This window comes from Macrobrachium nipponense, chromosome 17 (assembly GCF_015104395.2).
Source record: "Macrobrachium nipponense isolate FS-2020 chromosome 17, ASM1510439v2, whole genome shotgun sequence".
Taxonomy (NCBI): domain Eukaryota; kingdom Metazoa; phylum Arthropoda; class Malacostraca; order Decapoda; family Palaemonidae; genus Macrobrachium; species Macrobrachium nipponense.
Genome location: NC_087210.1, coordinates 39,125,454 through 39,144,274, shown reverse-complemented (window position 1 = coordinate 39,144,274; position 18,821 = coordinate 39,125,454). Strand labels below are relative to the sequence as shown.

General features: G+C 44.1%; 1 protein-coding gene across 7 annotated transcripts in view; it reads right to left on the bottom strand.

The window, feature by feature from the left end:
• Positions 1-18,821, bottom strand: part of LOC135196184 (glutamyl-tRNA(Gln) amidotransferase subunit B, mitochondrial-like) — a 579,413-nt gene that overhangs the window by 132,619 nt on the left and 427,973 nt on the right. For all 7 annotated transcript variants that reach the window (XM_064222773.1, XM_064222774.1, XM_064222777.1 and 4 more), the window contains 2 exons: positions 14,943-15,079; positions 13,391-13,517 (listed from right to left, as the gene is read on the bottom strand). In XM_064222773.1, the coding sequence (XP_064078843.1) occupies positions 13,391-13,517; positions 14,943-15,079 (264 nt within the window). The remainder of the gene's footprint in view (positions 1-13,390; positions 13,518-14,942; positions 15,080-18,821) is intronic.

Here is an 18,821-nt window from a genome sequence, read left to right as displayed (position 1 = left end):
TTTTTACTTTTACGTAGGCCTTTTTTTTTTTTTTTTTTTTTTTTTACAGAATTTCAACTTCATCACCACTTTCAACGTTCTGTTTTTCATCACTTGGTTCTTCCTTTTTGCTTTCAACTTTCTGTTTTTTATCACTTGGTTCTTCCTTTTTGCTTACTCCTGCTAATGCTGAAGGCCTCTTTAAAAAATAACGATCCAAGGAAGATTGCTTCTGCCTACTTTTCACAATGTTCCTGAAACGACTCAGGCAAACGTCATTGAACTGCGCAAGCATACGACCTGTGTGAGCCTTTTCGGGGTGTCTTTTTTCGATAAACGATTGCACTTTATGAAAAGCAGCTAAGACCTCCTTAATTTCTGCCGTTGTCATAGGATCCTCCTCTTCATCGCCACTGCTAGAGAACTCCTCTTGAACGACGTTATGTTGCATGGCCTCCAACTCCTTCAGGTCATCCGTCGTAAGCTCCTCTTGGTGCTCCTCGAGAAGGTCGTTGATGTCGTCCTCGTTGACGACCAGCCCCATGGACTTGCCGAGTGCAACGATCTCGTCAAGATCTGGTTGGGAAACAGTTTCGGAGTCGTCAACTGTTTCGGACTCAGCAGCACCAGCTTCGCCCACGTCGAATACCTCGAAGTCTCGGGCGGATACGGCATCAGGCCAGAGTTTCCTCCACAAGGAATTCAAGGTTCGCCTCGAAACCTCCTGCCAAGCTTGGTCGAGGAGTCGGATGCAAATGACGATGTCGAAATGCTCCTTCCAAAATTCACGCAAGGTGAGGTTTGTGGTATCAGTGATGTCGAAACATCTTTTGAAAAGATGTTTCGTGTACAGCTTCTTAAAGTTCGCTATCACTTGCTGGTCCATGGAGAGGGGTGGTGTTGGGCGGAAGAAAAAGAATCTTAACGAAGGAATATTCCGCTAGGATATCTTCCTCGAGGCCAGGAGGGTGGGGAGGGGCATTGTACAACACCAGCAGACATTTCAGGGGGAGGCACTTCTCTTGCAAAAAACTCTTCACAGTCGGGCCGAAACACAGATTTACCCACTCGGTGAACAAAAGCCTCGTTACCCAGGCTTTTGCATTAGCCCTCCACATCACTGGAAGCTTCTCCTTCAACACTTTGTGGGCCTTGAAGGCTCGAGGAGTCTCGGAGTGATACACCAGTAGGGGCTTCACCTTGCAATCCCCACTGGCGTTCGGACAAAGTGCGAGCGTAAGCCTGTCTTTCATAGGCTTATGCCCGGGTAGCTTCTTCTCTTCCTCCGTGATGTATGTCCGACGAGGCATTTTTTTCCAAAAAAGGCCAGTCTCATCACAGTTGAAGACTTGCTGACAACTGTAGCCTTCCTTGGTCATCATCTCGTCGAACGTCTTTTTAAAGGCTTCGGCCGCTTTCGTGTCCGAGCTGGCAGCCTCCCCATGACGCACCACCAAATGGATGCCAGTCTGTTTACGGAATTTCTCGAACCAGCCATGCGAAGGCTTGAACTCTGGGGTTGGCGTTGAAGTCCCTTCCCCTCCGTCGTCTTCCGCCTGCGCAATCAAATCGCCGAAAATAGCACTGGCCTTGTGAGCGATTGCCGTCTCCGTTACTGTATCGCCAGCGATTTCTTTGTCTTTTATCCAGATGAGGAGCAGCCGTTCCATCTCGTCGGGCACATGGCTCCTCTTGCTGGACAAAATAGTGATGCCCTTCGACGGTGTAGTTGCTTTGATGGCATCCTTCTGTTTGAGGATGGTGCCTATTGTCGACGGATTACGGCCGTATTCCTTTGCGATCACACTCAATCGCATACCATCTTCGTACTTCTTTATGATCTCCATCTTTGTCTCCAAAGAGAGCATGCACTTCTTTCCGTGAATTTCAACTTTCTTGGGACCCATTACTACATTAATTTACAAAAAGTTACACAATACAGTTTTCGCACAACACGATAATATGTACTGCAACGAAATCACTAACGAATTTACGTTACTAAACAAAATCGTTGGAGCGAACGAATGCCGATTGCGTACGGTAAAGTTTCGGGTGCGGAGTGGCCGAGCTAAGACACGCCAACACGTACGTATAGAAGATGCATGATGGGAGGGATGCTGTCCAATTAGAGAGAAGGATCTCATGGCTTGGCTAGCATCAGGAACCAATGGGAGAGTAGGAGGATGGTGGCGAGTCTACTATAACTAAGATGGCGGCGTGCGGCGAGAGTTTCAAAATTGTTATGGGGCGAATCTCGGACTTTCAGAAACCTTTCGTATCTTGAAAACTTTTCGTATGTAGAGCAGTAAAATTTTTCGTCTTTGCTTTCGTAACTTGGATTTTTCGTAAGTTGAGCCTTTCGTATCTCGAGGTACTACTGTATAGGCCTAAATACCAGTAGGGGTTACAGTTGGTATCTCGTTCCTTGCATCTCAATGGTCGGCGCTGCCGCTTTATTAGGCCATGAAGCTCTTCAACGCTCTTCAATGAAGCGAAGGCCAGGAGGAAAACTGTTTTCTGGGCTCAGCTCGTGTCGGCCTATGAAAGTATCCTTAATATCATTCTTTCTAGGTAAAATTAGCCTAAAATTACCAGAGAAAAACAAAATTAAGAAAATGTCAGTAAAACTGACTCGCTCACTCTTAAAAAGAAGTGTCGGTATGATAAAGGGGCGAGTGTGGAACACTACCACGAGCCAAACACCAATTAGAACTTCCTATCAGAATCCCCCCAAGAGAGAGCTGATACCAACGGGCGATGCAGCCTCTACTACTACTACTAGAGGACGCCACGGACAGCAGCGCCCCTAGCGGACATCCTTAATTTTTAGCGCCAGCGACAAGTCGCCATTTTCTTGTGCTCGTGCTTTATTGGATTTTATCCGTACTATCTACGATGGAACGCTCTGCAATTGCCACGGCTAAGTTAAGTAACTCATAAGTAACATTTTACCTTAGTTTTATCTTCCGGGTACCAGTATTTTCCTCTTAATAGGTCATATACGGTTCCCCGGTTGTCTCGTGGCGGCCATGCCGCCTCGTAAGTATTCCCGGTCCTCCATACTGGGACTTCTTATACTTATGGGCTTACTTTGTCACATTCATTGTTTTACATCGAGTTTTAGCTAGTTCAGCCCTCCTACCATTCTCTTAGCTTGGTATTTAGGGCTATTATTATTTTTCCGGCCCAGCATCCCGGCTCTTGCTCTACATCGGCTATCGCTGGCTCCGAGTAGGCTCCTGTTTCTTGGAACAGTCTGCCTCCTCCTGGGCTTCTTTCTCTTTTACTAAAAGTGTCTCTTCCACCTTTCGATGTATATTTATTTATTTATTTAGGGTGTTAGGCTAGCCTAGGTGCTTGTTCCATGTATTGGTACAGCTTGGTTCACGTGGCCCTTCCACGGTTGTGTTGCTCGCGGCCTAGGCCACTTGCGGTCACGTGTTCCATAGCACCTTACCCTGCCCCTTCCCTCCCTCTCTGATATAGGGAGGAGCTGGGGGACCCCTTGGTTGTTATGACAACCTCATCGCCTTCTCTCACACTTTCGGAGGTGACCAGGGGTCCTCCCAGCGGGGGGTATAGGGCGACCACTATGAGGTACCGGGTCTCCATGCGGGTAGTTGGTGAGGCGGGGAGGAGTAGGCCATCCCTCCCCCCTTTTCTCGCTCCCGCCGTGTTTCGCCGAGACCTTCCTCCCCCCCTCCCCAGTTGCTCAGCCACCTCCCTTACGATACGAAAGGAGCCTTCCGTCGCAGCCGGGGCACCTTTGGTTATAGGTTACTGGCTCCGCTAGCGGGCAGGGTGGGTACTACGAGTGGTCGGTTGCTTGCCTACTATATCCTTATATATCTCTCCCCCGCTACCGGAAGGGAGCTTACCCCTTACCTACGCACTCTTCTAGTAGACGGGCGGAGAGAAGTTGTTTTATTTTCGTTATTTTAAGGATATATACCCTAATTATACAATATTTTACAATGAATTGTGTGTTATTATTATTATTTTATCAACCATCCCCGCCATTTTCTGTCGTGGTTTCCATTACCACCACTCCTAGTTGGTTGATTCTTGTGCTTCCGCCATCGGCGGAGCCATAGCCTATATACCAACCTAGTTACCACACGTATTTTGGCGGGGCTCTGGTTTTATCTAACTTTATCGCTCCGGCACCAGCGGAGCATATGTTAGGCTGTAAGTGTTTACTTGGTACTCATGTACTTTTTCACTTACAGGCTACCAACTGCCAGGTCCCAGCCTGTAACGCGACGCTTTACGACCCCTGTGGACATGATGAGTGCAGGTCTCACGCCCCTTGTGCCACGTCGTTCAACGAGACGATTGTCTGGCACCCTGAAGCCTGCGCCATATGCTACGACCTGGTCGGTCAGCTGGGAGATGGGGTAAGTCCATTATAGGCTTACTTATGGTTTTACTAACAACTTCTAGTCGTAAGTTTGTTAACCCCGTTCCACAATTGGCAGCTAATCTCACCTTTCTTTCAGGCTAGCGGTGTGAGGGAAGTCGCCCTCGCCACCCTGAAAGCGTGGGTGGGCGGCTTTGGGAAGAACGCCGCCAAGGGCCAGCCCTACATTTTGGACAGGAAGCTGGCCGTCCAGATCTTCCCCGCGGGCAAGTCGACGGGTTACGTCGACCCCTTGTCCGCTGCCCCACTGATAGCCTCCATCCAGCAAGTCCTCCAGCAATCGTTTGGGGTCGTAGCCTCCCAGGAGTCGGTCCCGGACGTCGCTGCCCTGGACCTTAACCTTGAGCCCATGGCGGTAGGTGGGGAGGATTTGTTGGTTGAGGTAGGTATGTCGGGCGCCCAAGGTCTTTCCTTGGGCGCTCCTGGATCTTCTCCTGTCCCCTCTTCTTCCGCTTCTTTCCAAGGCTTTGCGGGATCCGAGATCCCTATTCGCCCTCCCGCTCTCTCTGTACCTCCTAAGGAGAAGGGAAAGAGAGAACTGAAGACCTTATCTAAGTCGACTTCTAGGAAGTCGTCTTCGTCTTCTTCGGCTAGGAAGTCGTCGACTTCCTATGCCGATGCGGTGAAGGCAAAGCCGGGCTCTTCCCAATCGAAGAGCTCCAGAAGCAAGGCTTCGAAGGAGAAGGCTCGCGCTCCCACCGAGTCACTGCCTTCTCCCGCCTCCACTGCTTCCACTCCGGCTATGCCGGCAGGGGTAGCAAGCACCAGCACCTTCGATCCCTCTACTTTCTCAGCAGGGGTGATGGAACAGGTGGGCGTGCTAGTAGGCTCCCAAATCTCCGCACTGGGAACGCGGTTCGAGCAGATGTTTGCGCAATTATCAAACAGTCTGTCTCAATCTGGACAGTCAATCCAGGATCTCTCTAATAGAATGAGAGAGAATGAGGACCGAGTAGCTGGGCTAGCTCAGGCTCCTCCCCCAGTCTCCCCAGCATCTAGCACGGGGATTCTTCAACTTCCACCTTATGACTCCTTGCCAGCTTTCTCTATGGAGAACCCATGGAGAGTAGCTGCCTACGCTCCATTCAAGGACGGAATGATTTCTATCTCGGAGTGTGGAACTCGAAGGATTGAGGACTTCGAGTTCTACCCTCCGGGTCTGACGCAGCCTTTCATCGGGTATGCTAGGCTGACGCCAACGGCTCTGACGAGAGAAGACAAAATCTCTAAGGAGTCAGTTCTTTATAGTAGAGATCACGCCCAGCGGGAATGGGTTCACTGCCTTGAGGACTGGGAGTGTACTAACACTAACTCCAGGCCTACAAGAGTCCCTTCACTATTTTCGCGACGGAAGAGGAGGTTTCTCTTCCGTTCGCCACGAAATTAGTGGAGAAGTCCCTTCAGGCAGTCCTCAAGGATGAGCCCATTCCACAGTGAGGGAGGCGGAGTCTACTTCTCCGCTCTTCCCCGCCTTCGGAGAATTGTGGGAAAAACTTGCCAGCTACATTCACGCTGGGTAAACTCAAGCCGGACTGCGCCATGGACCAGTTCGGTGAGAAAAATTACCTAGGCTGCCGGATTCCTAATCCAGGCAGAGTTCGATGCGCGACTAGGTTTGGCAGGTCCCCTCAATTCCCTCATCATCACAGAAATGGCTGCCCTTTCCTACGCTACGGAACCGCTGTTCAAGATTCTGGCGAAATCTCAGTTTCAGACGGTTCTAACGGACGCTTTTGACTTCTTCCAGGCTAAGAGGAACTGCCGGAAGCATGTCCTACAAGAGTGCACAATCAGGCATGAGCCTAATAGACTCTTGGCTGCAAGCATGTGGGGAGCGGATCTCTTCCCAGAGTCCGCAGTGAACGAGGTCCACCACGAAGCTGCTAGACTCAACCAGAGCCTTAGAGCTAGGTGGGGTATTTCCTCAAAGAGGCAACAGGAATCCGTTCCCACTGCTGGCAAGAAACCAAAGAAGGCTGGTAAGAGGTTCCAGCCATATAAAAAACTCCAGCAACAGCAGCAATTTGTGCAGGCAGTCCCAGTTACCCAACAGGGACAACCTTCCACCTCTAAGCAGAACCAACCTTTCCTCCTGGTGCCCCAGCAATCTCAACCATCCACTTCCTACGCTATCTCGCCGGCCTTCAACCCTGCTTATGAGGCTCAATGGCTTACCTTCTCAAACCGAGAGGCTTTTCATAGGGCGAGAGGTTACTTTCGTCAGCGTGGCGCAGGAAGGGGCACGAGGAGTAAGACAGTTCAGAGGAGGGCGTGGTGGCCAACCCAACCCCGCCCATCAGCAATGAGGCTCCCCAGGTAGGAGGGAGGCTGTTCCTCTTCCGCCACAGGTGGGGGTTCAGCAATTGGGCACAGAGCATAGTGTCCAAAGGATTAGGCTGGAGTTGGATCAAAGATCCTCCTCCAATCAAATCATTTCATCAGGTACCGTCAAAGGAATTGATAGATTACGCGGAAGAACTCCTTCAGAAAGGAGCTATTGCGAGAGTCAAACATCTAAAATTTCAAGGGCGCTTATTCAGCGTGCCAAAGAAAGGCTCAACAAAAAGAAGGGTAATCTTAGACTTGTCAAAGCTAAACTCTTTCATTCGCTGCGACAAGTTCAAGATGCTTACCCTCTCGCAAGTAAGGACCTTACTTCCGCGTGGAGCCGTCACATGCTCCATCGATCTTACAGACGCATACTATCATATCCCTATAGCCAGGCACTTCCGCCCATTCCTAGGATTCAGGCTAGGAAATCAGACATTCTCATTCAAAGTGATGCCCTTCGGTCTGAATGTAGCCCCCAGGGTATTCACAAAGATAGCAGAAGTGGTTGTACAACAATTGAGAGCTCAGGGAATCATGGTAGCGGCATACCTCGACGATTGGTTGATCTGGGCACCAACAGTCGAGGAATGTCTCGAAGCTACCAAAAAGGTAGTTCACTTTCTGGAACATCTGGGGTTCCAGATAAACAAAACGAAATCCAGACTTACTCCGGAATCTCGTTTTCAGTGGCTAGGAATCCAATGGGATTTGTCTTCCACAATCTATCAATTCCAGTGGCCAAACGGAAGGAAATAGCAAAATCTGTCAGGCAATTCCTCAAATGCAAACAAACGTCAAGAAGAAACCAGGAGAGAATCCTAGGGTCTCTTCAGTTTGCTTCGGTAAGGAACAGATATCCTTCTGAAAGCAAGGCTGAAAGATATAAAATCGAATTTGGCGGTCAAAAGCAAACTCCAAATATCGAGACAAGTTGTCAGTAATTCCACAGATCCTTCGCAACCAACTACGGCCTTGGTCAAAAGTAAAGAACTTAGCCAAGAAAGTACCCCTTCAATATCCCCTCCCAGTGCTTAACCATTCAAACACGGATGCATCCCTGTCCGGGTGGGGGGGATACTCTCAGTTCAAACAGGTTCAGGGGACTTGGTCAGTTCAATTTCGCCAGCTCCACATAAACGTGTTGGAAGCAATGGCAGTATTTCTTACTCTGAAGAGACTGCTTCCCCCGAAGAAGTCTCATCTAAGGCTAGTTTTGGACAGTGCAGTGGTAGTTCATTGCATCAACAGAGGAGGGTCCAAATCCAAACATGTGAACCATGTCATGATAGCCATCTTTGCATTAGCAAACAAACACAAATGGCATCTGTCTGCCACTCACCTGGCAGGAGTAAGAAATGTGATAGCAGACGCTCTGTCCCGGTCAGTTCCTCTGGAATCAGAGTGGTCTCTGGACGTCGGGTCATTCCAGTGGGTAAGCCGGAGAGTCCCAGGTCTCCAAGTGGATCTCTTCGCCTCACAAGCGAACCACAAGCTCCCTTGCTATGTGGCCCCCAACCTGGACCCTCTGGCTTATGCCACGGACGCCCTGTCGTAGATTGGAATCAGTGGAGGAGAATTTATGTTTTTCCTCCAGTGAATCTTCTCTTGAAAGTCCTAGACAAACTAAGGTCTTTCAAAGGGATAGTAGCTCTGATTGCACCGGACTGGCCCAAGAGCAACTGGTATCCTCTTCTCTTGGAATTGGGTCTCCGACCTCAACGGATCCCCAATCCCAAACTATCACAATCAGTACAAATGAGGACTGTGTTCGCTTCCTCAGGAACTCTCCAGACCCTAACTTTATGGACTTCATGAAGTTTGCGGCTAATAAAGATGCTGACATTGATCCACAGAATATTCTCTTCCTAGAATCAGATAAGAGAGAGTCAACCATTAGACAATATGACTCAGCTGTTAAAAAATTAGCATCTTTCTTGAGAGAATCGAACACTACAACCATGACAGTTAATTTGGCTATATCCTTTTTCAGATCCTTATTTGAAAAAGGTTTAGCAGCTAGCACGATTACCACTCATAAATCGGCTTTGAAGAAAATCTTTCAAGTAGGTTTTCAGATAGATTTGACTGAATCTTATTTCACATCTATCCCTAAAGCCTGTGCTAGACTTAGACCTTCCCAGAGGCCTACTACAGTTTCATGGTTCTTAAATGACGTCCTCAAACTAGCTTCAGATACTGACAACTCATCTTGTACATTCATAATGCTCCTGAGGAAGACATTATTCTTATTAAGCCTAGCCTCAGGAGCTAGAATTTCAGAACTGTCGGCTCTATCCAGGGATGCGGGTCATGTGGAATTCCTCCCATCAGGAGAAGTTCTACTTGCTCCGGATCGTAGCTTTTTTAGCCAAAAATGAAGATCCTCTTGCAAGGTGGGCCCCTTGGAAGGTTATCCCACTTCCACAGGATCCTTCTCTCTGCCCAGTATCAACTCTTAGAGCCTTTCTATCTCGTACTTCTTCTAGATCCTCAGGTGCTCTCTTCATGAGAGAAAAAGGTGGTACTTTATCAGTTAAAGGCATTAGACAGCAAATCCTTTACTTCATTAAACAAGCCAACCCTGAGTCATTCCCAAAAGCACATGATATCAGGGGAGTAGCCACCTCAATTAATTATTTCCAAACATATGAACTTTGAGGATCTTAGAAAGTATACTGGATGGAAATCCCCCGACAGTCTTTAAACGGCATTATTTAAAGTCCTTGGAATCTTTAAAGTTTTTCAGCAGTAGCAGCAGGAAACATAGTTTCCCCTGATACTGTTTAGTAGTTGTAGTATAGATCCAGGTCTCCTTTCTACCTACATCAACCAACATGCCTCACCCTATCGTCAGGCTACTCAAACATCATAGCCTTAGCCGTTGTATCATATAGTGGATTGTCCCTTATTTTTTTTGCTAGGGACATCCACATTTGTACTGATAATGTACTTCAGTGTACCCTACCTTATTTATGCTAGGGTAGGGACACAATATGTTTGTATATATTCACCATTTTATGTTTATGATGAACTTCAGTCACAATGTGTTTGTATATATTTTGGAATATTTGTATTGATGATGGATTTCAGTGTACCTACCCTTATTTTTATGCTAGGGTAGGACACATGGGTGTATATATTTTATAATTTTGTATTTTTGTTAAGTAAATCCCAATTTTTCCTTATTTTACATGCATCTCTGTAATTTACTTTAATTACCATTTAAGTACTTTAAGATTACTAACATTTTATTATTTTACTGTTAAATAAGTTAGTTTAAGTGCTTAATTTGTATGCTGTAATTGATTTACTTATATTATATCCATCATTTTAAATTGTTTTTCATTGTTCCCTTTTCCATCTTGTCTGTTTCTCTGGTACTCTTTCATAGGCCGACACGAGCTGAGCCCAGAAAAGGGATTTTGACGAAGGAAAAATCTATTTCTGGGTGATTGGCTCGTGTCGCCCTATGAAACCCCCCCTTTTTATAGTTTGTTTTCCCCCCCTTGCAGGACAAGATGTATTTAACTGTTTTAATTAAGGATGTCCGCTAGGGGCGCTGCTGTCCGTGGCGTCCTCTAGTAGTAGTAGTAGAGGCTGCATCGCCCGTTGGTATCAGCTCTCTCTTGGGGGGATTCTGATAGGAAGTTCTAATTGGTGTTTGGCTCGTGGTAGTGTTCCACACTCGCCCCTTTATCATACCGACACTTCTTTTTAAGAGTGAGCGAGTCAGTTTTACTGACATTTTCTTAATTTTGTTTTTCTCTGGTAATTTTAGGCTAATTTTACCTAGAAAGAATGATATTAAGGATACTTTCATAGGGCGACACGAGCCAATCACCCAGAAATAGATTTTTCCTTCGTCAAAATCCCTTTTTAAAGTCAGTTCCCTCTCTGACGATTGGCGTAGTGGTTCGAATGGAGCCCAAGTGAGAATACTCAGAACCAGAGTAAGATCCCTCGTAGGAGGTTTGAGTTCTCTAGGTGAACAAGACTGTTCAAAGCTCTTGAACAACATAGAGACCTCCCAGGATGAAGTAATGTCAGTGCCTTTTAGACGAAGAACTACATAATTCCAATGCAGTCCTGTAGCCTTTGATAGCAGACATGGAGAGACGCTTCTTGCTCTGAGAAAGATCAGAAAATCCACTATCCGCTGAACAGAAGTTCTGTTTAGAGAGAAACCCCGTCAATGACATCAGTGAAAGTAGACGGCCCACTTACCCTGGTACATGGCTGACAAGGTAGCTTGTCCTGTGCACTCCAAGCCCCTGAGGTCAGGAGCTCTTTGAGGTGAGCACCCCAACCTTCGGAAGAGGTGTCCAAGAACAGGAGCAGATCTGGAGGGGGTGAACGAAGAGGTTCTGGTCGTCAACCACCAAAGAATCTCCTGCCGGAGACCAAAACTTCTTCAGTCTCCACTGCAGGGAACAAATATGGAGACATCCATGAGGGACCAGCTTCTCGAGAGAAGACAAGAGATCCAGAAGAACTTGCCACTGAAGAGCAACCTCGAAATGAAGGAACGAGCAACAGTCCTAGATTTCTGTAATCTCTGGTCTGATGGATAAACTCTCTATGATGCTGCATCTATCATCATTCCCAGGTATAGGATTCTCTGAATGGGAAGAAGATTGGACTTCTCCAGGTCCCTGTCCAGAACCAGTTTCTCCCTGGTACTTGGCTAAGACCAGCCAATTGTCGAGATATGTCAACAGGCGAATCCCCTGATCATTAGCCCACGTCGACACAGAGTAAAGACCCTTGTAAACACCTGGAGCTAAACTGGAGCAAAGGACCTTGAACTGGTAAACCTACTTCCCAAGACTGAAGTGGACGAAATTCTTGGAAGAAGGGCGAATTAGAATATGAAAGTAAGTGTCCTTTAAGTCTATTGACAGCATGAAGTCATTCTCCCTAATGGCTGCCAAGACTGTCTGGGGTGTCTCCAACCTGAACCTTGTCTTCTTGATAAAGGGATTCAGTGTGGAAAGGTCTATCACTGGCCTCCAATCGCCAGTGGCCTTTGGAACCAGGAAGACTCGACTGTAGAACCCAGGGGAAGGACGATCTACCTTCTCCACTGCTCCCTTGTCCATCAATTTTGACACTTCCTCCTGGAAGGCTAGGTGCTTTGGAGTGCCTCTAGCGTACGTCAAGTGCAGGAGAGGATGGTTGGAGAGAGGAGGAGGGAAGTCGAATTGAAATAGATACCCTACCCAATGGACATCTACTACCCACTTCTCTGCTCCATGCAATTGCCCTTTGCCTATCAATGGGCAAGGAGTGGCGCCCTCTCTATCGACAACCTGACCTGGCCCTGCCCATTGTTTCTGATATGAAAATTGCATTTTTAATATTCGCAAATAATGTTATACAGTATGTAAAATGTAAGTATACAATTAAATGGAAGGTTACAGATACTTTCATTTAGAGATGTGATTGCAAAAGATGGTAGTATTGGTTTTTGTGATTTGTGAACTGACTCTTGATGTTTTTCTTGTTACAAGTTAACTGGCAATGTTATGTGTTATATTGTTTTTACAGGGTATACTGTATACGGCAAAGTTTAATACTGAGTCAACAATTGCTGATGTGGTGCACCACATATTATGTATATCCTTATATGGAATTCATTAATGATTGAGTAATTTCTTAGTGGAATTCTGTATTTCACAATACTAGTAAAGATGCAATATAAAAAGTTCAAAGTTAGAGTGAGAACGTAGTAACAGTAACTGTTTAGTAACTGTTTACCAAATATTTTCATATTTTCGTAACTGAATATATTGCCAAATTTGTTGCTGGCTAGTGGTGATGTGATCTGTACGTACAGTTGTCAATTCGCCAGTTTCCAGCATTATGTATTTTATAATGAAATGTAAGTACTATTATCATGTTAAAATGTATTGCTAAAGTATCATGTGCTTATGAGGCCTCTCTTATGTACTGATTTGTGTGTGGTGACTCAAGATTAGAGTCTTTGTAACTTTGTGCATTTAGCTGGTTTCTGGAATAGTGATTAGTATCTTGGAATCCTATTTAAGTAATACCTACAGTGCACACCACGAGGTACATGCACTGACAGCCCTACCACCTTATAGGGGACTTAAGATTTTAGGTATCAAATCGGTTAGTATAATGAATAACCACTCTTCATTTTTGAGGTGGGAAGAATATTGAAATTACTTTATCTCAAAAGTAACCTATATATCTCATTTCATGTTCTCTCCCCTAATTATAAATATCTTAAGAAACTGATATCAAATTGTCTACGAAAATCCTGGTTTGTTTTTACAAGATTAGAGGAAGTTGTCATTTACTGGTGAAATTGTACTTCCTTCCTAATAAGGAAAAGTAAATTATTTGTTTAATTGTAATCTCCTTAAATCTTCCCTCTAAGGAAAGCAGTGGGAATTTGAAAAAAAAATCTAGATAACAAAGTAAGAGGCTGGTTTTTGTTGTGGTTCTTATTGGAAATAAATTGTCCAATTTTTGACAAAATTTGTTTCAAACACAATACTATATGTAGTGAGATAAAACCCTAATTCTGCAATGCAAGTTCAATAAATTCTTTACATCAGTAATATATAAAAAAAAAAATAATTTCTATACAATTCTGCTATAATTTATCTAATGCACAGAAAACTGTCTTCTTACCTTTGATGGGGTTCTTTTATCTCCAGAAAAGCAAATCAATTCCATAATCTTAAGAGCAACAGCATGAAGTATCTGCCCACTTTCCAATAAATGCACAATCTCAGCGAAAGCTGATGGTGATAAAATGCTGAAATAAATAAAAAAAAAAATACATAGCAGAACAATGAATCTAACTATGAATGACATCCATGAAATGGATGACATTCATAGTCAGACAACAATGACTTTTCATTTCATGGATGTCATTTCATCGAAGAAAGTTTTATACTTTAGGAGGGAATGGGATAACTAATTGCTACCATGGAACTATAAACATGGAATGGACATGCGCGAAATCGCCGTGTGCAGCAAGCTGCCATTGCAAAGGGTGGAGAGAGCTTTGTATCATAATACCCACTTTGCCATATTGGAGTGTAATCTCTTAATTTTCCATGACAATATCTTGTCATCTATGACATTTGTTGCATTATGTTAAAGTAAATTTAGTAGTACACATTATTCAATTTCTGTTTACATGATAAATTTAGTAGTACACATTATTCAATTTCTGTTTACATGATAATGTATTTAAAACAGACCTAAAATTATTAGTATTAAATAAGACTGACATTGATAAGTGATCTGTAAAAATAAATTTTATAACAACACATGTTTTTTTTGTAATAATGAAGACTGACATTAATAAGTGATCTGTAAAAATAAATTATTTACATCAACAAGTGTGTTTCTTTATGTAATAATGACTGATATAAGTAAGCAATGAGCATAGGTCAACATAATTACAATTTAAGTCCATTGTGTCATGGTGATATGGTTAATCACTAGGTGACACAGATATTAAATATAAGGCGTTCAACAGGCTGTAGTGGTAAAATTTATAACACAACTCCATGGCAAAGACATGAAATCACTTTCTCAGCTTATGGCATGCATGATTATTTCTATTATATGAGACATATATGTGCTTCATGGGGTTCACTGGAAAGTGCTTTTCAAGAGCTTTTAACTGATGATAAATGTATATTAAAAAATTTGGAACAGTAGAGTAAAATAGCGAACCCAGGTAAAAGGCATATCTGGATATCTTTACTTAGAAGACTGCAGCGCTATATTTTCTACACGCTTAATTATATGCATGTAAAAAGGATTTTCAAGAGCTTTCCAATGAGCCTATATTTATTAAAATCAGTGGAAAATTTAGGACGACAGAATGAAAAAAGCGTCTGCAAGACTGTGATTTAATAGCTTAATTCAGCGTCTTCTCCACCATTTCCAATGGAGCTGCACAGTGACAATCAGCGTCAATACATTTATACGCTCATGTCCATTCCATGTTTAAAGTGCCATGATTGCTACTAATGGTTGACACATTCATGATGTACATAATTTTCCATTGCTTGTAATGTTTAACATGCACAAGCGTACTTCTGAAAGAGCAAATGAAACCTTCAATCATACATGTTTTTCTCTGTCTATCATTCAGCATAAAAAAACAAAATCTGTTCATTATTAAAAAATAAAATTGTAATAACATATGAACAGCATATCTTACCTGTCTTTTATGTCCACATCAAGGGAATTCAGTGTCCCTAATAAATTATTCAACAGAAGGTTGGATACCAGTTGTCCATTGTGGCTGTTTGTCGCTGACATCACGTCCAAGAAATACTCTACAAGAGCATCATCATTCTGTGCAGAAAACAGAACCACAAAATATTTTTACAAATATTCTATCAATACTGTTCTGAACTATTTATAATTACATACATTTTAACATAACAATGAAAATTAAGGGAGAACTTGCTGGTAAATTGCTCCCATCTTTTAGCAAAAACTACTTTGTTCAATACTTAATTAACTTCCAACTTATACTATTATTATGAATGTCACAAAATGTTTCTCAGACAAACCCTCTACAAATAAAAATCTTAACTTTGGAAAGGTGTTCAGTGTACTACATGTTACAATGAGGCCCTTATAAGTGTCAGCTATGGGAACTCCTCATTCTCTGTTAATCAGGTGTTGCACGTGCATGTACCATGAGGTGTTGCACATGCATGTAGTACCACATACATTTCCCACACTGTATAAAAGAGTATGCTTGTCTTGGATTGTCTTTTTCTCAATATTCACTTATCTGGATTCACTTTCTGGAGGAATGTAATTACAAGGATTGCTATCCTTTGGTATCATCATAAGGTTGTGTTTCTCTATTTTCAACTTTTTTTTCATGATGCAGTTTTCTTCATGATAAAAAGTTTAAGAAATAAGTAAGATAGTTATTTTCATGCATTAGTATCTGTTCGGTTCATCATTGGTGGGTTATACATACAAGCTACTACTAGCTTTGGTGTACCAATTTTTTTGGCTCTACATACGAAAATAGTTCAAGTTACAAAAAGTTGTTGCTGTAAAGTCCCAAGATTCGCCCGGACCACCAAGAACAATTTTAAAACTTGCGCGCCGCCAACTGAGTAAACTTACCACCATCCTCCCGCTCTCCCATTGGTTCCTGATGCTAGTCACCCCGTAAGGTCCTACTCTCCTATTGGTCAGCATCTAACCCTTGTGCTCTATATATTCTATTGGTAAAAGGATGCTGTAAATTGACGAACTTATTCATGCAATACATTTAATAAAAAAAACATTAGGTAAAGATAGAATAAAGAATAAAAATGAATGGTTATTATACTGTTTGGTAGTTTCAGTAGTTGAAGAGAGATAATGAAAAATGATATTGTTATTGTACAATAAAGTTTCATACATACTTACCTGGCAGATATATACTTAGCTATAGACTCCGTCGTCCCCGACAGAAATTCGAATTTCGCGGCACACGCTGCAGGTAGGTCAGGTGATCTACCGCCCTGCCGCTGGGTGGCAGGAATAGGAACCATTACCATTCTAGAACCAGATTTTCTCTTCCACCTGTCTCCTGAGGGGAGGCTGGGTGGGCCATTTAATTGTATATATCTGCCAGGTAAGTATGTATGAAACTTTATTGTACAATAACAATATCATTTTCATACATTCAACTTCCCTGTCAGATATATACTTAGCTGATTGGCACCTTTGGGCGGAGGGTAAGAGACAGACAGCTAATTACTGATTAGACAGGTAAACAACATGCGTTGTAGGTAATATATAAAAAACCTTGGTTCCTATCTGTTTAGACGGAGGGTTGCCTTCCTAGCTATTGCTTAGGAGTCTGCTTCGTCTCAAGAGCCTCAGCAAGGATGTGACCTATGGCTAAGAGTTCTTGTGGGACTGTCAATGGGGTCTTATCCACTTACATGACAATACACCTATGCCTAGTGGCATAATTAAGGAGCACAACACCGATCCCGATCACCTGATCCTAACACGAGGGTTAGTGCTTAATTTGAAAAGAGTTATCCCCAAACTCCTTTCAAACAACCCAAAGAAAAGACACCACGTTAAATAAATTTAACTCACTAGTTAAGGATCAGTATCGGCTCCCTATCCCAGCAACGTATCCGCAGACACGTATAAACCAAGAGAGAAGGATCTCTCGTAGGTTAACTTGACATCCTTCGGGTAATGGGAAGTCAACACAGAGTTGCATCTCCCGTATGTGACAGCTAATATGTCCTTTATGACATATTGTTATGGAAAGAACAAGAATTCGCAAAAGCTCGCACTTCATGCGCTTTTAATTCTCAGCTGTCTGAAGGAATCATCAAGTCACTTATGAAGTGCTTTAGAGATCACACTTGTCTCAAGGAAGACCAGGGTGTTCTTTGATATGGCTCTCTTCTGGATGAAGCCTGGAGCCTGGCTGGCGCTTCGTGCCTGGCAGGCGCCTCGCTCCTGGCTGGCGCCTTGCGCCTGGCTCCTGGCTGGCGCCTTGCGCCTGGCTCCTGGCTGGCGCCTCGCACCCGGCTGGCTCCTCCCCACTTGCTGGAGCTTCGAGCTTGGCTGGAGTCTCGAGGCTGGCTGGCGATGTCCACATCGGACACTCTCACCTGTCCGATCTGTTCACCTCTGGCGCATTTGTGCCAGGTTGTTGGTCCGCTCCTTCTCCGCATCAGACAATAAACTCGTTCATTCGAGCTGTCTGCCTATAGCGTTTTTCGCTTGTTTGGCACTTGGCGCCTGGCTGGCGCTTCGCTGTCCGAAGATCCTGAACAAAAAACAGACAATATTTTGTCCGGATACTGGAGAAGGGTGGAAGGTTCTCTTCTACCTGGATCCTTTGGCCTAGGACCAGGGGAGGAGCTTGGAGCCAATCACGTCCCGTAGACGATTGGCTATCTTAACAGGACGAGAGAGACGAGTCTTCTTCCGAGGAGGATCCTTCATGAATACTTCCGTTGCTGACGAGCTCTATTCCTGCCTGTCAAGGAAGTCTCTCGTTGTAGAATCTTCCCTTTCCTTGTCCGAAGGAGGGGAAGGTCTGGAAGTTGAAGATGACTCTGAGCCGAAAGTGGGCGATCCCAGGGCTTTCTTGGCTCTTGTCTTCTCCTTCTGAATGCCTTCTGGGAAGCGTTTCATGTCCTCATCACAGCCCAAAGACTCTATAGAAAGCCCTTAAGCGATTTCTTCTATTAAAGATAAAGTTTAAGCGCCCCAACCGGGCACAGAGACCCTTCTATCTCTTCCCTTTTCAAATGGGAAAGTCCCTTAACTTCAGAGCTCTGATGCAGGGTTAGAAGGGTGTTAATTCTTTTCCAGAAATAATGTGATGGTAAGAACCAATAGTTGAGCCTCCATTGAATCCGATGCGAGACCTCATAACTTAAATTCACTTGTCTTCTTGGTAGTTCTTAGAGCCAAGAGAAAAAATTAATTTTCTCATAACATTTCTAAAGAAGCTTGATGAGGAGGTTCCCACTTGTCGGAACAAGGAATCTGCGGGCCACGAAAAGATTCCAACTCGAAGTACATAATGTCCTACTGTTGGTTTTCTCAAGGTATCGTGTAAGATCCCGAGGAACTTAGTCCTCTGTTATCTTCAAGTTCCTTTGTAAAGACAGAGTATAGCCTACTACTGTAATCTGTGATAGCAGATATAAATACAAAGGTGATTCTTCTCTCAGAAAGGGAAGAAAAACCGCTATGTGGGTCACAGAGGTATCGGAAGAGGACAGTTTCCTCATTCAATCCAGCACGATCTGCAGCACTTCTATGTCTTTTCTATGACACTTGTCATTCACCTTGCAAAATCCTCTCATCCCTATCACTTCTCGTCAGTCTGCACGCAGACAGACTCAGAGTGTAGAGGTTTATGAGGTCCCTTTCTAAGTGAGGCTGATAGAGTAGACCGCCTCTCTTGTGAAAGCCTTTATAAAAGTGCTGTAAGAAGGACGTGACCTCTGTGAATCCAGCTTCCCGAAGGCAAAAATGGGGCAAAAGGCATCATCCTCTCTTCCTCTGACGCCAGTAAATATCTTAATGCGTCCATTAAGAA